Source organism: Bombus vosnesenskii, unplaced genomic scaffold (assembly GCF_011952255.1).
Source record: "Bombus vosnesenskii isolate JDL3184/JDL3185 unplaced genomic scaffold, Bvos_JDL3184-5_v1.1 scf7180000013311, whole genome shotgun sequence".
In the NCBI taxonomy this organism is placed as follows: Eukaryota; Metazoa; Arthropoda; class Insecta; order Hymenoptera; family Apidae; genus Bombus; species Bombus vosnesenskii.
Window position 1 is genome coordinate 1,059,743 of NW_022882959.1, and position 25,901 is coordinate 1,085,643.

Sequence of the window (25,901 nt, forward strand, 5' to 3'; positions counted from 1 at the left end):
GCTACATAAATTAACCCGCTCCAGTCAGCCGTCCTTCGGAGCGTAACAAGCAAAATATTCGAAAACATCTGCCCGTAGAGTCTTCTTTTCCAATTACTCTCGCATCAAATACCGGATCAAAGGAACTTTAAGCGAGAACCTGTGCGATAAAAATCAAGTTTCGAGCGTTTTCTCCTTTATGAAAGACGTATCGTTATTTAGCAAAATCTAAGCGACGCATCTCTCTCTTTCCCTCTGGCTACATTGTCGCCGCTGATGACCGCACAGCTGCGGTTCATGCGGCGTAAAAACTTATATAGAAAAGAAAAGCACTTATATAGAAAAGTTCGACGAAAAGTCCAACTGAAATTTATCGGAGGTATCGTAAGCGAAGAAAGAAAATTTCACTCGCCGCGAATCTCTCAGTTTCTTACCGACCTACGTACACGAGTTCTAAAACACAATAGTCGCGTTTCGAGCGAACGGCTCGCCTTTCCATCCCGCGAAAAGGCGCGTCACAAAACCACGACGGCTTGATTTTTTGCCAAACGACTTGGTCTTGCGACACGTCGATCCGATCAAATTTCTCGACGCTTTCTCCTTCGCGGTCCCCGGCTGAAAATCTTCGTGATCCCTTCCAAGTTTCCCAAGTTAAAGTGTGCGTCAGGCGACAAATATATATACATATATGCGTAACCGGACAAAGTTTTTACGATTTTCAAAAATCGACGACACACGGTATTGCGCTAACCGATGGTTTTCTCTTCGTTTTTGCGACCGATTCAAAATCGCGGTAGTTTAATGCAACCGGACAACCGGACGTTAGCTCGTAGAAGAAACCGGTTCCGGGCGGCGCGCTACGCCGCGCTGCGCAACGCCAGCAGAGTTTGGTCACCCGCGCGAAATCAAACGCGAAACGAGACTCCGTGGCACGATGGTATACAACGATTCGCTTTCCATACCAGATATTTCTGCCAGTTACCAACTTAACCGGAACCAAGTAACTAGCGCGAGTACGTACATCTGGTTCGAGCCGAGCCGAGCTTCTTCCCTCTGGCGTTCGAATTCGCCGATCGAATTTCTTTTTAATGGCAACGATTCGCTTGATAAAGGTCTTATCAATTTCAGCATACCGCTCCATTTTACGCGGTAGCGACTTGCTCCGGTGCTAAATAAGTAAATTAAAAGAAGGAATCGCGTCGTTTATTCGTTTCGCGTGTTCAAAGTCTAACCGCGTATTCGCTTTCAAAGAACGTGGCGTCGCGCAAACGTATTTCTCCGCTCGTCTTAAATAATAAACATCGCGTTGGATATATTTCTACCGATCGGGGATACAAACACGTACGGTTAGTCGTTTGAAACGCGGATAAATTTTACAAACGTCGGAGCTTGTTCCCTGACTTTTCCTAACGTCGGGTATCTAACGCAGGATCTCGACCACGTTCCTTTCTGATCGTGACCTTGGCACTTAACGACACCTTTGACCTTCGAATAAGCTCGCTTGTACACGGATTATACACGGTGTTCCTTGATGATCGTACGGTGATCGTATACTTAAGGAATGCTGGAAAACATGCAAAAACCGAACCACGACGAATATTTTTTTCCTTCGTATCGCGTTAAATTTTTACATACGTACGCGATAAAGTTGGCGATACGCTGCGATAAATTTCGTCCTATATCGTTAATGCCATTATAAAACGACGGTTGCTCGCTGAGAGAAGAGGAAAAACGTCGAGTTGCAAGCGGCTCAAAATGGCGGGAACGTTCAAGGCGACTTTGTACTACGACGTACTACTATAGAGTAGAACGTTGGCGGCTAGCTAGCGGCTGTCTTGCAACTTGAACCGAATAGCGGTATATCCGTACCGTGTCAGGGAAGCAAAAGTTTAAACGTGCATCGACCTTTCGCGTTTCCTTTGGCTCGTCCGTTTCGCTGAAACTAGGATCGCGAACGTTGGACGTTTGCCTATCTATTTCTGTCATATTTCTATAAAACATGGTCGAGTATTTACACGTTTATACAACGCGGATAATTACGTAAAGCGTATATTCCCGTCGAGATTTATCCTCGAAAGGTTTCCGATAATCGCAGCGAGCGACCGATCGATGATAAAACGAGTCGAAGAACGCGCAGGTTCCATCTCGGATCCAACGATAAATCAGCGCAGGACTTGGAGAAAAAGTTATCGCGTCGAATTCCTTCCGCCCGGTGCACATCAACGTTTATTCTAACGTCTTATCAGCTTCGACAGATATAGCCAAGAAATGCGTCACAGTTTTCTTTTTAAAGGAAGTCACTCACACGCTTTCAAACTCGTTCCGCGTTAAATCGTAGGAAACTGCGCTTTCCGTTTCTCTGCGGTCGTCGAATTCGAAGAATCGCGTCACAGGTCCGAAAGACGACGATTTCTCTATTCGTTGTTATTGCTTATCTGTGTCAGCGCGTTATTCGCGCGCGTTTTCATTTTTCAACGTCGTATTTGAGAAAAGATTAGAATTACGCCGCGTAACGGCGACTCGGCGACCGACTACTCTCTTCCTACGTCCGTTTCCCGTTCGCGCTCGTGGCAGCCATAACACGCAACGTATTGCGACACGGAACGACGCTATGCGAAGAATCGATTGTTCGAGGCTTTCTGAAACGCGCGATGAAATCGATGCTACGTTACGCAAGCCACGGGCAAACGAACGTCGGTTTTCGGATGGAATCGAAATCGACTATCGGTCGGTTCGACCGGCGAATTTAAGCGAGCGCTCGATCGCTTCTCGCGTTACATACGTCGTGTACGTCGAAAACCAGGATATCCGAAAATGAACGTTCGCCACCGTTGCTTCCGCCTCGACGAAATCCAGGCAGGAACGTTCGTGAATCGAGATTCCTTGGAAAATTAACGTTTTTCGTACGGCTGTCGCGTCAACGGACGATCAAACGAACGATCAAACGAACGACAATGTACATGCGTCTTCTGTGTGTGTGTGTGTGCACCGATCTTGCGTTTACCTTGATCCTTTCTTTCCGTTTACGAGGAACGATTTACGAAAATCTAGAAATGCCTAAAGGATCGAAATCCTATTTACCGATCAACGACGAAAACAATGGATTCGTTGATCTTCCTACGAATACGATCGACGAATCGACGCGTTATCGTCGCTATCGGGGTTTCCTGGTAGAAACGGAACGCTGCGTCTCTGGCAAACGCGATCGTAACGCAGCAACGATCGTTTTACTATCGCGAACGCGTTGCTCGATGATTCGATCGCAGCGGTACGCTCCACGAAGGTCGACCACGCATTACGTACGTTATTTACTTGTATCCCCACCTACTCGGCTTCTCGCGATACTAGTTCCTGCGAGATATGAAAAGCGTTCGTACGTTAATGGTGCATCGTCGAGTCGGATTGAATCGGTTCGAGTTGGAATTCTACTTTGACGTGTCTCGCAACACGATCTCCGATCGTTCCTGTCACGACGTCTACTTGGTGAAAGTGTTAGATAACGATTTTATTCGTGGCACGCTGCTCTGGCCTCGAATCGTACCAACAATTTAAAAAAAGAGATCTCTCGCTCTCCCGCGCTGTTGCTTCACACTGTGGACGAAACGCGAGCAAAGTCGCGACATTTTTATTCGTTTTTCTCGCACCTGTACACTCTGTGCTCGTACGTACGCGCGTACGTTGGCCGCGACAATCGTATTCGTATTTCGAAGCTGCGACACGACAGCGAAGACGATGGTTTTAGAACGATCTCGAGACACCGGTTAGACCACGGCCTATTCAATTAGACTGGCATCGGTGACATAACGCGAGCCACGATACGGATGTGCATATTAACCTATTTAGCTCCGTTACACGCGGACAATGCATGATCCGCGTTCTGCGCGATGCGAGCGACTTCGAAATGGACGCGGAAGAAGGTGAACGTGCAATGGAATTACACGAAATTCGAATATCTCGCGCCATTACGTACCAGACGATGGACGCAACACCCAACTACCTAGTTTTCCCGAGTAGCGTCGATCGGATCTGCGCATATGTAACGAACGCACGTGCGCGTGAAATTCTATCTCGTATAAAATTCTTTCTCTTTCTCCGCACGAATTTCCATTCGAATGGAATCGTGCGATTCTTCGTTACACGACCGCGATATCGTTATCATCGCCATTGACGGACGCAAATAGCTGGTTTCGAGCGTCGAACGAAACGAAGGAGAACGGGCGAGAAGAGTACGAAAAGATAACCAATTAATAATCGCAGAAGAAGTAGAACGCGAAACGATCCAGTCGAGCATTTCAGATTAAAGGCGAATTCCACGTAAATTCGATATTTACGTAGACGTTTATCGCGACATTATACGCGTCGTTGGACGCGTTTTGTCCCAACAATCGCCGTGCACTTTACATAATCTTTGTGACCCTGCATCTCAAATACCGCAGAAATATACAGCCTCGTTATCTCTCTCTCTCTCTCTCTCGCTTTGTCCTCGTCGCTCTTCAACTCCTTCCGTAGTTATAAATATTACCAATTTACGTTGCTTTCTTCTTTCGAGTCACACGCTGCTCCGTTTTTATACGAGCCGTCCAGAGACCGAGCTCGCCAGCTTCCAACGAATTCCGTTCTTCACGAATTCCTCGATTTCGTTGGTACGCGAGTTATACGAGTCGCCCCAAGAGAAACTCGTCGTTCGTCGCAAGACGATGACGCACGATGGTTCACGAAAATATTTGAACGCGTTGCATACACGTAGAAGCTACCTATCGCCTTGTTAACCGGCCACGGTCGATCCCTTCCACTTTTGGCAGGTTCCTGCCTACCGAGCTCCGTTTCGTTAATCGGTCGTGCAGCGAAAGCAAAAGCAGTGGATGAGAAAGCAACGACGAAAAAATCCGCACGAGTCAGACGTTTACCGAAGCATCTTTGGTTTCTCTCGCCAGAGAAATCGATTTGACGTGCTTTTAGATGGAAGAAACATCCGATTAACGGTATAAACGTGGACGGATGATTTTCTTTTTTCGTCGAGTCGGTCTCGCATCCTAAGTTTGGACGAAATCTGGTTCGCGTCGAACGGTTAACGCCTGAGAAACGCTAGGCATCGTTCGAAATAGAAAAAGACTTGCTATCTACGGAATGCAAGCGCCCCGTGCATCCGCTCCGTTACGATTCTATTCCGGTCCTCGCGAGCAAACCGATGAACTGCTAGACCATGCTCGACTAGTAGCGCGTCTCTACGCGACTCTATCTACCCGCTCAACGCTGGAATCTTCTATCCGCGACCAAGAGCGTGCGCGTCTAAAAATTCGAATTCCAAGAACGTTCGTGGTCGGCGAGAGGAGGCGTTAAAAAATGGTAGGAAACAATCGTAATTCGGTAATAGGTCGGCAACCGTCGAAAAACCGTAGCAGAGCGGAGGGATGCGGGTAATTCCGGGGACCGAACGGAGGGGACGAGGCTCGGGGGAAGATTCGAACGAGGTGGGGTGGGCGAAAGAGAGGAGCCAGGCTAAATTTAAATGGCCCGGTACTACTCGTGCGTCGTTAACGAAACGCACTTGGCTGCCGTATACGCTGTTCCCCGGTCGTGCTACTCCCCAGGACGTAGTACGCATACAGACATGTACGCGTCGCGTGCACGTGCGTCGAGTCGGCCGATCAGCTGGCCCGCATATAAGGGTTTCCACGACCCTCTCTCCGCCGGCGATTCCGTCCGGGTGTCCGTGCGTTTGACTCGGCTTTCTCCTACTTCCGGCGCTCTGCGATTCGTTTACGCATAGTTTATTAACAACGCTGTTTGACAGGTTGTTCTACGCAGAAAGTAACGCGTGCCATCGCCTGCTCTATGCAAGATCGGGCAACTCTCAATTTTACGCGTGAAAACGCGAGTTCGCCTGTGATCGGCCAACCGTACGTTCCAGGCTGGCATTTCTCGTACGAGTCGTATATATGGTTTGGCGGAAGGTACGCGGATCGAGGTGGTAAATTGAAACGCGAAGAGAAACAGCCACCACGAACGTTTCCACTCTTTCGAATCTATCTTGGAATTTGCGACTATTCGCGATAAGTAAATTCGTCGAGATAAATACGTTGTTAAATGTAGGAACCTAGGCGGCCAGGTCTCGAGATTGGCAACTTTTTGAAAGCGAAGAGTCGATCAATTTGACTTCCGACAAGTTCGTACAAATGTCAACTGGAACGCGACAGACGAGAATCGTCGAGAGAGAGGTACGTTCTGCCGAGAGGTTTCTCCAAATTTCTATTTTCTTGCGTGGAAAAAGTAGCAGAGTATCAGGAGAGCGTGAAAAGAGGAAAAAGTGAGCAACGCGAGAAGGGGAGAAAGAGAGAGAGAGAGAGAGAGAGATGGTCGGGAGAAAAGGTCGGATCCGGCTTACAGGAGGGTGGCTGAAACTATGCGATCGATAGTTGAATGCCCTCCAGTTGACATGCGTAGCCCGTACCTGCTTCGCTTACGATTCACCCCCGATAACTTTTTCCCCTCTTTCTCTCGGTCTTGTCGTTATCTTGCCTTTTAACTGATTCCGTTTTTTCTTTTTCTATCTCCGAGTGAATATGCCATCGAGGAAAAATCGCTCGATAACGCATAGAACGTACGAGTCGACGCTATCGACGCTGACAGCGAAACTACCAGTCGACTAGCGCCCAACTCGACGCATGGAAATTTCCATCCAGACGAATTCTCTTCACCTTTGCTTCGCGCTTCTGTTCCACGTTCCACGTATATTTGTACTTCCTTCTCCATATTTTTTCGTTCTCGCCGGGCCGATCGATGCCACTCGCGCGCGCAAAAATATATCACAATTCGTGGAAAAATAGCGCGCTTTTACTCGCATAAATAAAATCCAATTGGTCGCACGGGTTGACGTTAATCGGCGAAATTACGCGATAAAACGATTCAACGTCGATTGGCCTCGCTACGCTGAATTACAATTACCTTGGTGATAATAAATAGCGCGAGGAAGGGAATTGTTAAGATCTGAAAGAAACGTTGTATCTACTCCTCTAACGACAAACAACGTTATGCACACATATATGTTAATTCGACTGCTATATAATTCGTGGTGATTAGAGTTTGCCACTCGTATTTGTCAGAGGTTTTAAATACTCGAAAAGCGAAAATACAGAGGTAATAAATAAGCAAAGAATCGCGTAAATTGATAAGTAAATATTGTCTGCTAATACGTGGTTAATATTTACATGACGCTGCTGTAACGTCAGCGTTCGTCGATGCATATGTGTGCGCGCGCGCCCGCGCGTGTGTGGCATAGATCTGTTCGTTTTGCTCCAAAAACTCGCACGTAAAACGCGGGGGAGAAAGGTTGGGAATCGCGTTAGAAGAACGCCGCTGTGCGTGCCAATCCAAAACGTAATTTACCGTTGCAAACATCGTACAGGTATTTCGTGCGCGTTTCGTACGATGCGATTGTAACGAATTGCAAGAAAGCTGTACGAAACGAAACGGCAGAGAAATTATGGAAAACTTGGTCGGGTAAAACGCTTTGATTACACGATCGGTTCGCTGAATCGCGCGGCCTTATTATCAAGATGTTGAAACAGAAACGTCGGCGTTATTGCTAAAGAAGGAAATCGATATCTTATCGGTGTTTCGCGATAACATCGAATATCCTGCTCGCAAAACCGTAGATATATACGTTTTATGTATCAAACTACAACGTTTCTTTCTTTTCAAAGCGTATAGACGAGTGTGTTGGGATGTAGGTCGTAGATTTCCAAGTTACGGTTTACGCAAAAAGAGGTCAACGGTAATGCAAGGTGCATACATCCAGCTGATCACGAATTCACCGAAACATTTCGCTTGTTCGCGCATCAATGGAAACGCGATGACACGACCAACTTTCTTGCGGAACAAGCCGCTGCCGTTGGTAGCGACGGAAACAAGAGTTGGTTTAATGGAACGGTTTATTACGATCCATAGTTAGCTCGCGAAAGGAACGCGTATTTCGTAAAATCGTAAACGACGTAGGCGTTCGTCGGAAGATTCTAAAAATCAGCGTTAATTTTTCTTGCGACGATTATCCTATCATTCTTGTAATATCGTTTTGTTATATTGTTACTATTATTATTATTATTATTGGTAAAATTACGTAAAATCATTGTCACACCATCGATAATCGCAATACAGGTAATCGACGAAACGTCCGAGTCTTCGAACGCTACCATTCTTTTTGCCTATGCGCGACACGTGCACTAAAACGTACGAGTTATATAATTATTCATTGTTACTTACGTAACGTCGTAATCGCCGAGTGAACCAAAGGAATACGAGATAACGGAAATGCGAAATACAGTCGACGATACAGCAACGTCAGAGGTAAGTATACCTGCTATGTAAGTTTCTGGAAACGGATGGATCTCTAAAATTGTAACCTTCGAGTCGAGAAAGACACACGTGCGAACAAACAGGAGGAAAAATCTCGGTGATGTAACTCGATTCATCGGTAGACGCGAACGAGCGTGAATCGAAAGATCCCATCTGGCAAAAATTCAGTCTGCTACGATTTATTTCTGATCGATCGGTTAACCATCGACGAAACCAAGTTCGTCAACGAACAACGGCTCGTTTTCCATAGATTCGTGTTCGCGACGTTCGACAGTGGATTCGACCCGATCGTAACTAGCCAAAACGTTGCAAGGAACGGTCACGATGTCCGTCTCGTTTTCGAAAGTCGGTCGAGGCTGTTGCGACAAGGGACAAGTGATTGAGAAACAGCGCAAAGGAGAAAGGGGCATTTTGTTCAGCGCCAAAGAACCAACTATGAATCGTCAAACATTCGTGTAACGATAGCTCGTGGGTAATGTACAGATATCGGGTCTAACATTCGACGGGCAAGGGATCGTCTATTTACGATAGCCCGATATTACATATACAGCTAGAACAGCAAAGCTTTCAGTTAAGGTCGGTACGATCCCCTTCGTTCTGCATATTTCTCATCGAATCGACTACCCTACTGTTACCAGACCTTTGAACGCTTGGAATCTAACGCGTTCGCTTTGACCTGTGGAACAATATCCGCCAGAATAATTCTCAGCATTTCAAATATCGCGATACGCGTACACACGGAATAATACAGAGAAACGCGAACTGATCCAACTTTTTTCCAAAATCTCCGTGATTTGCTGCGCTTTCTTGGAAAACAGAAAACATCAAAGGGAAAAGCTTGCGAGGAAAGATTACATTCGTTCGTTTCGACGTAATCTTTCGACGTAATCTTTCGACGCAAAGAACGTGGAATTTTTCTATGGTCTCTCCGTATATCTACTCGTTCACGATAAACGATACGGTTCTTCGACGATGATATCTCGATCTCGATCTTCCTTCGTTTCTTGTACCTGAACGTTTGAACGATAGCGCGACGATAGCGTAGAACGCTGGAATAATTACGGCGTGAATAAAAAATGGTAGAGAGAAAAGGAAACGAAATGTATCCGCGGTGAGGCGTTACCAAAGAAAACGGGCGAAAGAAGACGCGAAGGGGTAAGCAACCTGGATCAAAATGCATTCCAGCGCGAAGTACAAACAGGGAGAGGTTTTCCCGAGGGGTAGAGTGCGAAATTGCGCGGGTCAGGCCAGGTCAAGGCACTCTATCGGCGAGCGAAATAAAGGGTGAGCTAAAAATCGCGACTCGCGCCACGAATCGATATCGCGCTTGTACGATTTCACGAATACCTGTCTTACGCGCAACAATTCACCAGCAAAATCTTGAACATAGAGTATAACGGTACAATTCTAACGCGCGTTAGCACGAACATCGAGTCGCACAATTTGAATAAAAACGAGATGACGTAAATGAAAGACGAACGATCGTATTAAGTAAGCGTAATATCGATTAACGTGTCTCGTAAAATCTGCAATAGTATTCGTTTCTATTACAGAGTGCGTACGTGGTTTCCTGCGGGGTCGAGTGTGAAACAGGTGCGTGGCACGTACCTGTGCCTGACGTACCTGAGGGACGAATCTTTTAAACTTTAAAAGGACGTCCTTTCGCGAAAATCCACAATGGAGACCGTTCAAGCGTTTCGACACGATACGACACGAAACGATTCATTACGATACCAGAAGCGTGCGTGACACGGACATCCCTCTTTGCCACGTGCACGCGTAAATACATACCTACACATTGGCGCGTTTGGTATCGCGATTATCATCACCCATCATCGACTTGTTCGACTCGACGCCGTTCGAAAATAGCAATGATTTCTCTTTCGGTTATTCTGATTTGAAAGTACTTGAAAACACGGCAGTTGCCATTAAAACGTGATATCGATTATCATGGGCATCGATGGACGAGCAAAGTAACGCATGTTCTGCGTCAAATTACATAAACAAGGAGAAAGAAAAAAGAATAAAGAACAGAATGGAAATTTTCGAACGCACTGTTTCATCCTTGCTCGGGAAGTATTTGTATGTTACGACGGGCACAGTCATCGATGAATCGTCATTGAAAGCTGTGTATGTGTATATACAGTCTGTATATTTGATGTTGTTTATCAACTTCCCCTCCCTTACTCCCAACGCGCCATCGTTTGATATCCTCTGGTAATATACCGTCTCTTGCCTATCTTGCCTATATACTCCTATCGTAGTTACAGAAAATAAAGCACGCGTATAGATACTCGTTACGAGATTAAAAAGAAACTTGTTCGAAAGGGAGTAGCCCGAAAAGGATCTACGCAACGTTGAGGGGATTAGCTCGAGACAAAAAGAGCGGTGAAAAAAGAAAAAAAAAAAGAAACGTAGCGCTCGCGACGACGAAGAGCGAGAGGCAGGATGCGCGGCTACGCGGGTGCGAGGTGCGATCACGTGGCGGGACACGCGTCGACGAACTCTCGGCTCGAGCCGAAAACGGGCAGGCTGCACGGAGTGTGGTTGCGTCACCGTGCTCCGAACCCGTGATCACCCCGCGCGGCCTCTTTGCGAAATTCGAGAGAACCTTCGAACGCCATACGCACGACACGACGCACGAGCCTAGTCTCGCTCGTGGATGGAGCGAGTACGAACGATCGTTCGTTCAACACGGCGACTAACCTACGACAAGTTGTATACTCGACAAATACGTAATATAGGCACCTTTATTGGGGAACGTGGTAGTCCAGATGTCGGCGGTTGAAGGTGTCTCAGCCGGCGCAGCGCCGAACGCGCGAAACATCTTCTTCCGCTATATGGATTCCTATGGGTGCGACTACGGTCGCTCAATCAAGTCGTTGAATCTTTTAACGCGAATGTTTTAACGGTAATTCGTAGGTTAGACCAAAAATCTTTTCGACTCCGTTTTCGTCTGCTGTGGTTGGTCGTTAAACTCGTTCCCCGGTCCGTCCACTCGGCCCGGTCGCGATGGTCGCCGCGCACTTTGAACCTCACCTCGGCGAACGACTCCTCCTGATTTTCGATAGATTCGGCACTACGCGGGTGACACGGAGCGACTGCACGCAACAGGACGTGATCAGAGCATCGGAAGTTTCGAGTTTATGCACAACACACATACGGACAGGAACGGCACACTAACGGGCGCGAGCAGCCAGGCCGAGCACCGGAGTACCGGGGTACCGTTTGTCGATGAACCCTAGATAAAGTTTCCTCCTCCACTATCGAGTCACTTAGCACACACTGGGGCGATCTTCGATTCCACACTGCTACCCACCGCGCACTTTTATTCTTATTTCTATTTTTCCTTTCTTTCTTCCCCTACCCACCCTCTTCCTTCTCGCTCCTTTCTTTCTGTATTCCTTCTCTTTCTCCGTGTATGTTTCTGCTGTTCCGCACTATCCTTCCTCCTATTTCACCGAACACGCAACCAAATCAAACACGTATGTAGTACACGTAGTGTCGCTACTATGTTAGCCGTATCGCATCCCAAAGACGAATAGCTCTAAATAGCGTATCTGGATTAACACAGAGTTAAGCACATGTCACGGCCGACGAGGCGAGAGTATTAGTTGCTACGTCGTTCGTTTATACGATAGCAGTTAAACGAACGGAAAAGTTGTCGCGCGCACTTTGCTTCGATTCAACACGTCCCTCGGCCGTGATCTCTCGAAAACAGATCGTCGTTCTTTCTCTTCGCACTTTGCCGCTTCTTTCTCGGGTACTCGCTCCGTCGGCTTCGAACGAGCGTACGCGACACAACCGGCTATTTGTTTTTAGAAAAAGGCGTGGTTACGGTTACGGTCGGCTGTGTGTTACGTTTCCGACTGCGATTGCGCGGCGCGTGAATACGACGTATGATGCGCGCTGTCTGAAGTTCGCTGAAGGAATGGCCGCTCCGCGATGGTCCCCGGCCCCCAGGCGTGGGAGGAAGCTGGTAGCGCGCGGAGGTGCGGTGCGGCGAGGCGCGGCGAAACGAACGTGGTGGGACGAAACGAAGCGAGACCAGGCGAAGAGAGGCGAAGAGAGGCGAAGAGAGGCGAAGAGAGGCGAAGAGCGGCGAGACGAGGCGAAGTCCATGCGGACATATATGTACGCGCGCGGTGTGTGCGCACCTACCGCTTCCACTCTGTTCTGTGTCGACACGTCGACGCGTGTATGTGGTAGCGTTCTCGCGCGCCGGTGTCCGTGTCCGCTGTTCGTCTGCGAACGAGCGCGACAGAGTCGGAGCACGCGCGCAAAAGGGATCGATGGCGCCGCGGCGAAGCTACCCGACCACTACTCCATCGGAGCCACATCGAGCGAAACGCTACTATACGACCAAAGGAGATACAGGAGTCGTCCACGCGCACACGTTCAGTTTCGCGCACGTACACGTGCGATCGCGGAGAAAGAGAGAGAGAAAGAGAGAGAGAGAGAGAGAGAGTGCGTCAGGGACAAACCAACGGCGCGAGTCAAAGCGAGTTCGAACGATGTATGCGAGATACGGCTCGATGACGTACTATGAGCAAGTGGATGGAAGAGCGAGAGGCGAGAGACTCGTACCGCAGGGACGTAAACAAAGTCCCGAATACCCCGATGTAAACCTTACGTGTCGTCCTATTTGACGCTTTGTGGTTTGTTCGATATTTCATCGCGATCGTAAACGTAAAACGAGTTATCGATAAATCCGAATCTGTTATCTCGCCTGTACCTAAATCCAGCCATTAGGAATAAAAAACGGGCTCGGTCGTCTCAAAATACGATCTCGAACTCGCGGTTACCACGGGGTTTGAACAGAGTTCGTGTGAAAAACGATCGAGGGTAGAGAAGTTGATAAAAGATAAAAATGGAAGACGGAGGACGGGGCACGCGTGTGCGTGTAAAAATACAAGCGGAAGCTATACGACGTATATTGTACGAATGTAATGGAAACAAAAATGGGAACAGATATATGTTGTTGCGCGTATGTACGCGTGTATGTATACGTATGCGTGTTGATATACAGATAGGTAATCTTATACGCACACGTGCGTATATAGTGCGCACGACCCCTTGATAGTCGCGTTGCCTCCGTTCATATTTCAGCATTGAGACGCGATGACTCAAAAACAAGCGTGTACGTCGCATCAACGTATTAGTATAGCGCGTGCATCTATCGCCGTCGATGTACATACGTAACTTCTTATCTAGCCGTGCATCGTTTCTCTATTTATTCGTTTGTTTCATCCTCTGTTTACACCCCTTATTTCGACATCTGTTCGAATTCAAGCGCGTCATTGATCCTCGAAATACGTATTTCTGCGCCCTATCGAGACGAAGAAATTAGCGGAAATATGGACTCGTCGCGTTCTCTTCTCGTACGCTGTTCAAATATATCGGTGTGGAAATAATTTTCGCAGTCATTGAGCCATCGAAACTGTACGGTCAACGCTTTGTCGAAAGAAACGGATCTAATCGATCCGAAGAATCTCGAAATTAAGTATAATATATACGGCGACAGTCGAGCGTAACCTTAACCGTATTATACAAATGAAAGAAAGAATGGCAGCTGAATATCGTATCGACCGATCGAGCCGCGATCTTGCGGTCGTTTGGCAATCAACGAACAAATTGCGCGTACATTATCGCCGAAGATTACGACTGCATCGGCAACCAGAGAATAATAAAAATGTTCTAATATTTCGTCCAAGCTTGTACAACGACGACAACGACGACGACGTGGAAGAACTGGATAATACGCTCAAGGTTGTTTGCTCACGAGTGCGCTGCTTATACGAGCGTTTCTGAATCCACGTGATATCGCGAAATACGCGAACGTTGTTTCGGCGCTTCGTCGGTTTCTTCGGTTACGCGTCGAATTCGTCTCGAAATCGAGTGGAATTTGTCCGCCACTGACGTCCCTTTTCTACTACCTCGCGCATTCCGAATTCCAAGCGATCCATCCATCCCTTCCTTTCGAATCGTCCAAAAGATAACATTTGCAAGCATATATGCGTACAGGCGTCTATGAAAGTGTTTCGAGACTCGCGAACGCATATCGCGATTCCATCGAGATAAAGCTTCGTCATCGTTACGATTTCTTTCTGTTGGTAGATGCACGATATTGTGAATAATTACGTAACATGTCTGTAACCTAACGTTCCTTGAATACGTACGGACGTACTTAAGCGTATCCACTCGGCGTAATACTCGATCGATACCTAAAACGTATTTGAACGATTGGATTAGTCTCGTGCATGAGCGGAATCGATGGGAAATAATTTTTCGACGAATGTTACGCAAATACATCGGCCGATTTACCTACAAATGCGTAATACAGCCTGCAGAAGCCGACCACTCGCCCAACTATCGCAAACGTTCGAGTAAACACCTCCGATTTGTTGCATCGATCCTAAGCGATTATGCACGGTTCAAGGCATATAGCAAACAGCGTGCACATGTGGTAATATCTATATGTAACGCTGTTCCGACGGCGAGAGGTGTACCGATACGAAGGATACTTTAATCGATGTTCAAGGTTAAACGGCAGAATTATTAGCGCTCGCGCTCGTTGCGACACGATCGCGGTTGCTCGTGCTCGTCTCGCGGTTCGTCCAGTACCACGCCGATACGTAGACACAGTGTGTCGGCATTTTGTGACGCATAGCCGTTACATAATCGTTCAGCGTCGAGACGAGCCGCGCGTGGTATAGGTCCTCGTGCTCGATCATCGCCGATCCAATTCGAAGAGTTCGTTGTTCGGCAAATATTCGAGCGATTAAGAGATTTGGCGAACAACGGCGGAAAGCAGCGAATGAAAGAGGAGCGACGAATAACACGGCAAATCGTTCCATTCGTACACGAACGCTCTTATTTCACAGCCGTTAAAGGATAATTGCAGAAAACGAATAAGTGCATATGCAGGGACATATGAAAAATTAGAAAGTCAATTCGGTTGTTCGCGTTATTCCGCGTCTTGGAATCGCGCGACGTTCCAATGTCGTCGTATTTCGTAACCAATAAGCTGGCAACAGCTCGGCAACGGTCACCGATCGAACCATCGTTAATGAAAACTCTAAACAATGGCCAAAGGAGGGACGAAGGAATTTGCGTACGTAGCTTGATCGCGAAAATTAGTGCATGCATAAACGAGGTAACACGCGCGCGCCTGCGCGGTACTCCACTCGATCGAACTGCGCAACGGCACGATGGAATTTCACGAAGCAGAAACTGCACTCGTACAATTTCGAAACGTATCTCGTCGTAAACGAGCAAATCCGCTTTTCATCGACCAGCTTTGTGACGCCAACGCGCTTCCACGTTTCTCGGTTCGTTTTACGAACCGAGAAACTACCGCAAGCCGAACGTGTAATTCGTTGGCGATCTTCCTGTTCGCAACTTTGTATCTCGAACGTAGGAAATATCGATCGTCGAGAGATATCGACGTTGAGAGGAAATGGCGAGGAGAAAAGCAACGGATGGAACGTTCCTTGGCCGAAACGGTTGGCCCCTAAGCTAAAATAAGCGGAAGTAAGCAGCACGAGCGCATCTAAATTTAGACGTGGACGTGTGCTCATCGTTCGGCCTTTCGGCCTTTCGGCCATTACGCTACTAGCTTGCTCGTTGCATATCTGGCTGATGGGGGCTCGTGCTCCGGTTAACGTGGAAGCTTCGATTCCAGCACCGACTTCGACATTGACGTGCACGCAATCCCGCCTGAGCATTTTAGGCTGCATGCATAATGGGTATCCAAGATCCCGCCGAGTTGTGGAAAACTGGTCCCATTTGCATTTCGACACATCGTATCTCCCTACCATTAAGCCTGCCTTTCGGTGTTTCGACCAACACGCGATATCGAAGAAAAAGAAGGCTCGCGTGTCATATTCTTGATCCTAATTTATGTATTTGTTTATTGTGACAGGTGGCAAGCCCGTGGATGCGAAGCGGGACCTCCCATAACGCGGCAGATACGTATTATACGGGACCCGTATTAGCCTGTTTCGCGTAAAATCGTGAAATTATAAAAGAGAAATCTGCGATCTGCAATGTCTCGCTTATCGATTCGCTAACGTTATTGCTCGCTAAATTACCGCGCGGTAGGGCCCGGGTTACTCGGAAGCGGCGAAAGGATATCGAGAAAACGCGACTATCGCTGGAAAGCACGTTGTAAATTCTATGTAAAGGATCGATAGAACGGTAATTAGAGATACAGAAGTTTAGCCTGAAAGTAGAGTGGACAAGTTCTCGCGGCTTTTACCGATACGAGGCAACTTTTAACGCAATGTCGCCGTAGTCTTCTCCTTCCTCGTTCGTCGATCTCGACAATTTTCGATAAAAAAAAAAAAAACAGAGAATGAATCTTTAATATCCGTCCGAACGGAGAGACGATGGATCGTCGCGAGGACGACTGGGAAAATTTGGTATGCACGCAGCCTTATCGTAGATTCGGCGCGAAGAATGGCTGACACGAAAGTAGTCCGTAGTACAAGATGCGAACACGAATCGGCCGGACCAGCTGACTGCCAAAACAGCTGCGGCGATACACGCGATGATGGATCATTGCTTGCTCCGTTTCACTGGTTCGTCGTCTCTTCCGCTTCTCCTTTCCACTTCGACTCGACCTCTCGACTCGATCGTACGACTCTGTGCGTTCAGCCAATTCCCGCGTAATTAGCCGACCTTCTTCTTTTCATCGATTACGCGTATATGCTAAAGAGATCCAAAAGCGAACAATCGATCGTAAGGTAACGTAATCTTACAACTTGGAGAAATTCGAAGAAATCGATGTGCTTATAAAACTATAATTTATATACAGGGTGGTTGGTAACTGGCGGTACAAGCGGAAAGGGGGTGATTCTACGCGAAAAAAGAAGTCGAAAACATGGAATAACAATTTTTCGTTCGAGGCTTTGTTTTCGAGAAAATCGACGTTGAATTTTCGCTCGGTACGCCTGCGCTTTATCGCATCTCGTTATAACGGATCTCACTGCAGATCGTTGTGTCGATGGAAAAATTAAAAAAAAAAAAAGAAAATCACCCCCCTACCGCCTGTACCACCATTTACCAACCACCCTGTATAAGTATATGCTTGTGATAAATATTTAAATATAAATATACGCGTATTTAATATATAGATATATATTTGTAATAAGCTATCGCCTTGATCTTTAATCAAGAAATCGACGTACGATCTATTTGAACGGAATTTGAAATGTATCGAACTGATTACCAACCGGGTGTGCTTTGCCTCTCTCTTTCGAGAACTAGCTGTTTTATTTTTGGCCGTCTTACGTAAGGAACAATGTTCGGTCGACGATCGAGGCGACAAACAGCGTTAATCGTACCGTGCGATTTTGCCGCTAATCTCGAAGTACGCTTCAATCGCTCTTTCTCAAGGTACGCGTATCGAAGCAACTATTATTCCTTAAGGAAAATACAAATTGCCGTTCGTGTTGCAGAGTCACGCAGTGACGAAGAGATACTCGGTTTTCTGTACGCGATAAAACGTTTGTTGTTCCAAATAGAAAGTTACCGTTATCCAATCCTGACGGCGGCTAAAAAAATTCAAAGGCCTTTTCCGTCTCTTTTTCTTACGATTAACCAATTGTCTCGTTGGCTTGGAGTCTGTCGATGCCGAGGAAAAAGTTGTTACGAGGAACGTAGACGAGTCGAGGATAAAAACTATCACGTTCCATGGGATAAAACGAAACGCCGAAAAACCGGCACCGGTGGACTAATAGCTAGAGGAGAAGTACGGTCGCTCGAGCGTGCTCGCGATACTCTAACTCTGGTTCGTTAATTTTTTCGTCGCTTTACGATTCGAACGAATTTACCCGAGAGTCGTTCGAGCCTCTCGCAAACCACATTGATCGATACCATAAGTCGAAAGTACGTTTGTCGAATTTCCCTTAGAATTTACCATCGCTGCTGTCATCGTTTGTCGCTCAAGAATCGAACATCGATCGCGCGCTTATGTAACGAAATTAAAAAATTAATAAACAGTGGGTCGATTCGAGCAGCTTGCGGGAGATTCGTTTCTCGTGGTTTCCTATTCCTTCGCTTGAACGTTCTATATTTTTCGATTTATCACAGCTAACGCCACAGACGAGCTCCGTACGACGCACACGTTGCAACGAATTGCGGTTGCGTCACGCGTATAACGCCTTCAATGAAATATCGTAACGAACATGATATCTGATATCGTACACGGTATCCTTGAATTTATATAATGTCCATTCTTTCGTTATTCGTTAAGGCTTCTTTCGTTCCCCTCTATCCTCGCTCGTCGATCCTTTTCACCCTCCCCCTTCCTTCTAGTTTCCCCTCCATCCATCCATCCATCTAAGCGTCTATCTGTTACTATACGTTCGTTACTTCTCGCACGACTCTTCCTACACGATACACGAAACGATTGCGTAAGGATTTCTTCGCTTTTGTAAATAATTGGACGGTGCTCGAGCGACCAGTTCCATCGCCAAACAGCAATACGGAATTATAAGCGTACAGAAACGTAGAAACTGCGGCCACTTTGGTCGCTGACTTTGACAGCCGACGATCGTTCTCCCCGTCGACTTGTCGTGTATCTTACGACGAACGACTTACGTTTTTCCGTACGACCTATTGCATAAATATAGAAAGACGCTAGTCATCGGAGAAGTATTTGCGAGCGGTGAGTTGCTACAAATACGAACGCATTTGTTCGCTTAATTGTTTCGAAAACTGTGCGTTTGAGATCAGTCGAGTCTATGAATGGAGGAAGGAGCACGGGGGTAGTTGGAGTCGCTCGACCGACAGCGGTCGAACGCGATAGAGAGAGAGAGAGAGAGAGAGAGAGGAAATAGACGGAGAATAATGACGTTCGTTCCGGAGAATAATTTTCAAGAGACGACAAAAAATATTTAATTGCTGTCAGTAGGATGGTTTCGATTCACGCTTCGATAAATAAGAACTATCGATGGATGGTAGATATTACGTGATCGGGAAATAAAATGTCAAATACCATAGACGCGTAATTGCGTAGGAATTAAAGAGCGACGTAAGACGGAAAATGCAAGCTCGATAGGTTACAAGTGCAAGGACGAGAAAAGAGTCTGTTAGGTGTCCCCGAGCGAGTAGCATCAGCGATCGCGCGTGTCGCTCGTTCGTTCGCCCGCCAACCGCTTTCATCCACTCTCGTTCTTGCACCCTTTTACCCTTTTTATTCTTTGACGTAAGCCTTTTGTCCCTCAGGATATTTGCGGAGCTTTGTTTCGTCGACAGTATGTACAGCGGCTTAAATATACGTCGCTAATGGCACGGAACCGAAGATACAAAGGGTTGCTCGCTACTGCTACCGTTCTTACTATTACTGCCACTGCTGCTGGATGCTGGCGTGTTTATTTATAATTTGACCATGGTCAAGAAAGGAACGATCGAATCGGTGGAAGCTAAAGATCGACTTTCAAAGCGGACAGAGTTACTCGAACGATGCAAAGAATGCGATCTTTTATAAATAAGGAAATAAAATAAAGCCGCACCACGTAACACGCAGCACGCTCGAAAGACCCAAAGAATGCGTCCTTTTATAAATAAGAAGGTAAAAAAGCTTGTACGTAGTACGCAACGTGCACGAAAACATCGAAAGAGTAATCGAGAGTACAGAGGCTCGCGAAAGTATTCGCACAATTGTAGAAACGTAGAGACATCGCGCGTTTGAAATACGAAAAATTTGGAAATTTTTGTAACGAAAGTTTTGTAACGAAACGCGACTAATGATCAAATATTTCGACGAATTCTAATTTTCTACGGCGAGCGTTCGAACGCTTTCGTGCGCCAGCGTACACGCGCGTAACGACGGCCGAAAGTCCCTTTGCGTCGCGCGAATACGACGTACGAAGAGCAACATTGCAGGTCACTGCAATGCGGCTGATGGTGGCAGTTGGTCAATAGGCAACCAGCCAATTCCGATCGAATTTAAATAAGCCCTTGTGCCATTTTGCACTGTCAGCTCCGAGTATAACGTTTCTAAAGAAACCTTTTTTTGCTTAGTCCACGGAGCGTGCTCGCTACGCGGTACACACGATCGATCCGACGCAGCACCGCGTTGATCGATGACCCGAGATCGAAAGATCGAGGATCGAAGATCAAACGCGACGCGAGTCGCGTACGTCTATACGCTCGATTAATAAACTCGTCCAACGTTGACGGATCGACAACTCGAAAACATCGTAATTTCGATTAAATCGTCGCACCGTTTCGGTATTATCGAAGATTCGCTTTGTAAATAAATTTTGAAACGCAGCGTACGCTTGCGCGATGCCGAGCCGCTTACGATTCCTTTTACGAGCCGCCTAGAGATGGCGGTACGCGTCTTTTCCAGCTTGAGCGTCGTTCAAAGAACACGTCAAGCGTATACTCGGTCGGTATTAACGCCACGGATTCAACGCAAACTGCTTGACAAATTGGTAAGTATAGATGAGTCGAGAATTCCACGAGTCATTCACGGGATTTACGACTCCGTGCGAATACGTTATTTATCGACGAGCGTGTATGGTTCTCTTGCAACGGAAACTTATTCGTAATATATTACATTCTCCTTCGTTTCTTCGTTTTAACTTCTAGAGCCCCTCCGCATATATATAGGGGTGTACAGTACACCGTGTGCAGCGGTATAGTATTCGGACTTGCCACGTTTTCCGAGTTAAATATACAAAACTATCGACGAGAATACCGAGAGACAGGAACTTGTAGGAATAGTAGGAACTGTATGAGACGGAAAAGGGAGAAAGGATCGTCGGGTTTGTTCGTTGGTAAAATAATTTTTCCTTCCACACGACCCGAATACTATTTTCAGTCGGACCTTATCGCTTTATACGCTTATTGTTTGCACCGTTACCGTCTTATCGGACGTCAGCTTCATTTTTCAGATTATTATCTCTAATTCACACCCGACCGCTTTATCGTACTCCGCGACGTACGAGAGAATACTATTTCGGAAATTGTTTGCTACTTTTGGTACTTTGATAAACACGTGGCAGCAATACTTCTCCGATAACGGGCACGACCATAATTGCCCGCGTTGCTCGAGATGCGAACGATTCTCGCCAACGATCGGACAACTTTGATCGAATGGAATATTTAGAACGAGCAGGTTTCACCTTCGCCGTGGTCACCTGGCAACTTTTTTTTTTTTTTTTTACATGGACTTGGATCGATAGCTGCGGCCGCATCCTCGAGACATCGTCGCATATTCTCGGCCAATATCGCGTCTACACGGCGCCATTTCATAACGGACGAAAGCTTCGTGGCCGATGCGACGCAACAAAAGGATCGTCGCTGGTTCTTCGCCATGAACGCAGATCGATTCTATCACCTAGCTGAGACGAGAAATTGGTTTTCGTTTTTCTGGACGGATTAAGGTCGAGAATCGCGGAAAGACAGTCGAGTCGATTCAGCAGGATCGATACGAGAACGTCGTTCGTGTCGACGCTGTAACGCTGTGTAGCGTAGTACCTGTAAAGAAAAAGCTCTGCGATTCTCCTCGTTTCTTCGTCGATTCCGCCTGCTTTTTACGTAAGGCTTGTTTCACACTTGTGACGCGATCTCGCGATTTGATAGGATCGTATCCTTCGTGACACGGATCCTTAGTGGTCTATGAACGAAACAGTTTAGTAACTCCGAGATAATTTAGAGTCTCGAGTCATTAAATTTGTATCCCGGGTCAACTTGCTATTTAAAAATACGAAGCTGCCAAATCTCACAGCGTCGCTGCTATATGTAAAGTCTCGACGATATCGTCGCACCACTGGTTCACCTCGTGTGCAAAAACTCGCTACTAAATTACGCATCGTCTTTGACAAAGAAGAGGACGAAAGGGAAAGAGTAAAAAAAGAAACACGCAGAAAGAAAGAAAGGAAAGAAAAAACGAACGAAACGTTGCATCGCGAGATTAATTCTCGTTTTCTTCGCAGATCGAATCTCGAGTAGAAGAGCACGAGTATTTACGTATTTACGCGGTGTCCTTTTTATCCATTCACCTTTTCAATTACACGCGTAGCGTTTGTTCGCAGCAGCGAGATGGGGTGCGCGGAAGATAGAAAGGGAACGAGGGGTAGAAAGCCACGATCCAATGAAACCCTAGATGGCTGGAGCGCGGCGTAAAACCACCCTCTATGAATCCCGTCGGCGTTACTAACCGATTACACGGTACACGTATGCGCGATATATAGGTCAGAGAATGCAATCGTAAAGCCCGTGTCGTTCAAGGACGGAAAGTTGGCCGCTGGTTAACCGCTAGCTACTCGCCGTCAGATAATCTGGACGAGTGCGAGCACGCGATCCTATCAATCGGACACGTTCGCTCACGCGGGACATTGTTTTCATCGTACGATGCCGAACCGATTTAAACGGGTTACAGTTTTCACCCGTAATGGATAGAAATCTTGGTCCGTAAAAATACCGAGCGGAAGGAAATTATTCTTAAGCATTGTTCGTGTTTAACCACGGTGCGACGCGATGCAGTATAAAAACGCAGCGATAACGCAAAATCGATCCGCTTATTTTCGAAAGGATCTTATCGACGCGGAACACGCGATCGTTAGAGTCCGAGTAGCGTGATCGTTCTCTCGATGTAGCTTCTAACGCGCGTTTGATCGTTCCTTTCGTGCTTTCGTAACGAAGTCTGCAAAGCCGAACCACGCGAGTTTAAGCTCGAATAATTTGCCATCGCTGATACGCGTATATTTGAGTTTAAGCCGTGATTCTTCCGCGTTTCCTCGGCATCTTGCTAGATGCAAGAGGAACACGCACGTCGCGGTTAGAACAAAGGAGGACGCGAAGAGCGTTTCGTTTGGTCCGAAAGATGGCTACGACGCGTATACAGCCGGCTATCGTTGCCGTCTCGAGGTTGCACTCGGATTTTCCGAGACTTGACCTACTGGTGTGGTTTAAAGTGCCATGCTGACACTTTTAAAGATGGCGCCGTAGTAAGCACGCCCACTCAACGGAGCCTTACAATGCCTCAAGAGAGGTTTTTGTTCTAGAATAAAGACGGGTTCGCACTCTGGCGATTTGCTATCCCATCCTAGCTCTCAACCCTATTATTCGTTTTTCACCGAAGAGTATCTTCGACTAGACGCCGTTTTGCGAAAGGGTTACTCCTTATAACTCCTCTGTTCTTCCAGCCATCCTCTTTCTCTCCGCCCTCTGTCGAAGCGTAAATTTCTATCGGAAATTATCGTCGCGATCTATTCTTCGTTACCGCGAGCTTGTCCCCGGCCGATCGTTATTTCCGATGGTATTTCGATCGTGAAGAGATTTTAATTACGGCTATGTAAGGGTTTGCGGCGAGTTAAAAAGGAAAGACAGGACGTCTCCGATGGTCTCCGAGGGAGCCGATAATTACGCGATCGGAACAAAGTAGGTTGGCCAAAATATTTCTCTACGCCTGTTCTTGCTGCTACTACGTTCGTACGCCGTGTATCGTTTCATCTTTCACGAAGCTTCCCGCGTCATTCGCAAAACTCGACGAGTCGTTTCCACGAGTCTATAACCTGTAACTCGCGACTCGTCGACTCGCCGATATTATTAGCTGCGAAATTATCGAGCAAGGAGGGCGTAATTCGTGGTGAATAAATAATCGCTGCATCGTCGCAAGGCAAATTTATCGACCTGGAAGAACCAAGGCGACACGAGTCAACGAGGAGAGTCACTTTCTCCAGAAGCTGCTAAATCCTACGAAGCTTCTCGGCGAGAATCCTCTTGTCGCGCGCGTTTCCATGCTAGAACGACCAGAGTAGTCGACTTTAAGACGTACGAACAAATTCCGTGGCTGTGGGATGTCGAGCGCGGTGTCGTCGCGAGTGTTGGCGACGACATCGGGCGTTTTGTCCTTCCGGTGGTCGATGTCGGTGGCGTCGTACGGTTTCGGTGTGTAGACGCACCACTAAGGAAGAAGAGGTCTCGCGATACCACCCTTGCCCTTGACTGTAGGCGCGAGACCGCTTGTCTGAGGGTTGTGTCGGAGCTCGCAGACAGGGTGAGTAGGCGCGAGAAAGAAAGCGCGATCGCGAACGAGAAGGGAAGCGAGAGGCAGAGCATCGCGAGACGCAAAGCGTTTGCCGGTCTCCTTCCTACTTCTTTCGGCTCGGTCTCTATGTTGGCTCGCGAAGCTCGAGCTGGACGTGTAGATACGGTCGCGTCGAATCGCACAGAGTGTACGGGATAGAGCGAGTAAAGTGTGTAGAGTCGCGTCGAGTGGAGGGTGCCGAGAAGGGTTGGTCTGCGTTAAGTGGTCGGTTCGGCGGCTGTTTCGTTGGTCTCTCGTTGCTCGGAAAGCTAGTTGTCTCATTCCGCGCGCCGATCTACCATCTTTGCCTATCGACCATCTTTTACCGCATTATGCACGTTCGACAACTTGTTTCGTTACGCACCGTCGTCCGAATCTTCCCGTATTTCCTCCACTTTTTTTCCTTCTCCCGTATCCGTTACATTTTCGTTGTATCCATCGAAGACTAAATTTGGTCAATTTGCGTAGTCGATTTTGAGACGGAGTTTGATCAAATTACGAAGAGACATCGAGACGATCGTATCTGGTACGTGTACGCGTAGACAAAACCTCTCGTTAGATTCTTGCGACGAACTTTTCAACCTCTTCGAACGATAACTCTGTATTCGCGGATTATCGCGTCTTCTATTCGGCGAAGTTCGCAAACATCGAATCTACGTTTTTATTACGAGCATTGGAAAATCGACTTACCTTTCACGTGTTCAGAGGTATCCGCTGTACCTCGCATGATGTCGCTCAAGTAATGCTCCAACGTTCTCATACTGTCCAACGGTGAATTGCCATTTGTCGTCATACGATCCTGCAAAAACAGCGAAATTTGTTCGTTATTTAGCTTGCATCGGGCGGGAAATCGGGCGGTTTGTCCATTTATTTAGTAACAGGTCGTAAGAAGGGGCCGACGAATCGTTTCGAACGTTTCGCCAACTACGGGAAACCGATCGTTCGCGAACTCGACTTGCGAGGCGTTCGCTCGACTCGCAATTTCTACAGCGAACGAATTTTAATTTTTCACCGTCTCTCGTTATCGCGTTTCATCGAAACGAGCCTCTCTCGCGGAGAAAGGGCTTTTGAGGACGAACGAGTACCTCGATGGAAAACTTACCCGGCAGCGATGTCGCGCTCTCCGATGAATAGAGTAACCAAAGACGAGAAGAAAAGGAAGGACGAGGGAGATGAGAAAAGAAGCAAAGTTATGGATTCGAGTCTAGTTTCCTCGGAGAAGGTTACGCGCAAACGGACGATTTAGCTTGCCGTAGTCCAAGGTCCCTACTTTTAGATAGAATGGACATTCTTTGTTTCGGAGATTCCGCTTGTCATTGAGAATACGTCAGTTTTGTATCGTCTGGCTTCCTGCGATTTCCTTCCTAAGGCTTCGGTCGAAAAGGGCCGCTGGTCACGGCAAAGATCGGCATTCGAATAAACAGGCTTCGACGTTCAAGTCGTATTTATCGGAAAAGGAGGAAACGTCTGGAAGGAGATTTATTATTGCGAGTATTGGTTGACCGTGAATGCACGACGCGCC

General features: G+C 47.2%; 1 protein-coding gene across 2 annotated transcripts in view; it reads right to left on the bottom strand.

Moving 5' to 3' along the window:
* The window catches only part of LOC117234940 (cytoplasmic polyadenylation element-binding protein 2-like), a 59,391-nt gene that overhangs the window by 22,186 nt on the left and 11,304 nt on the right, over positions 1 to 25,901 (bottom strand). For both annotated transcript variants that reach the window (XM_033496528.1, XM_033496527.1), the window contains one exon: positions 25,070 to 25,178. In XM_033496528.1, the coding sequence (XP_033352419.1) occupies positions 25,070 to 25,178 (109 nt within the window). The remainder of the gene's footprint in view (positions 1 to 25,069; positions 25,179 to 25,901) is intronic.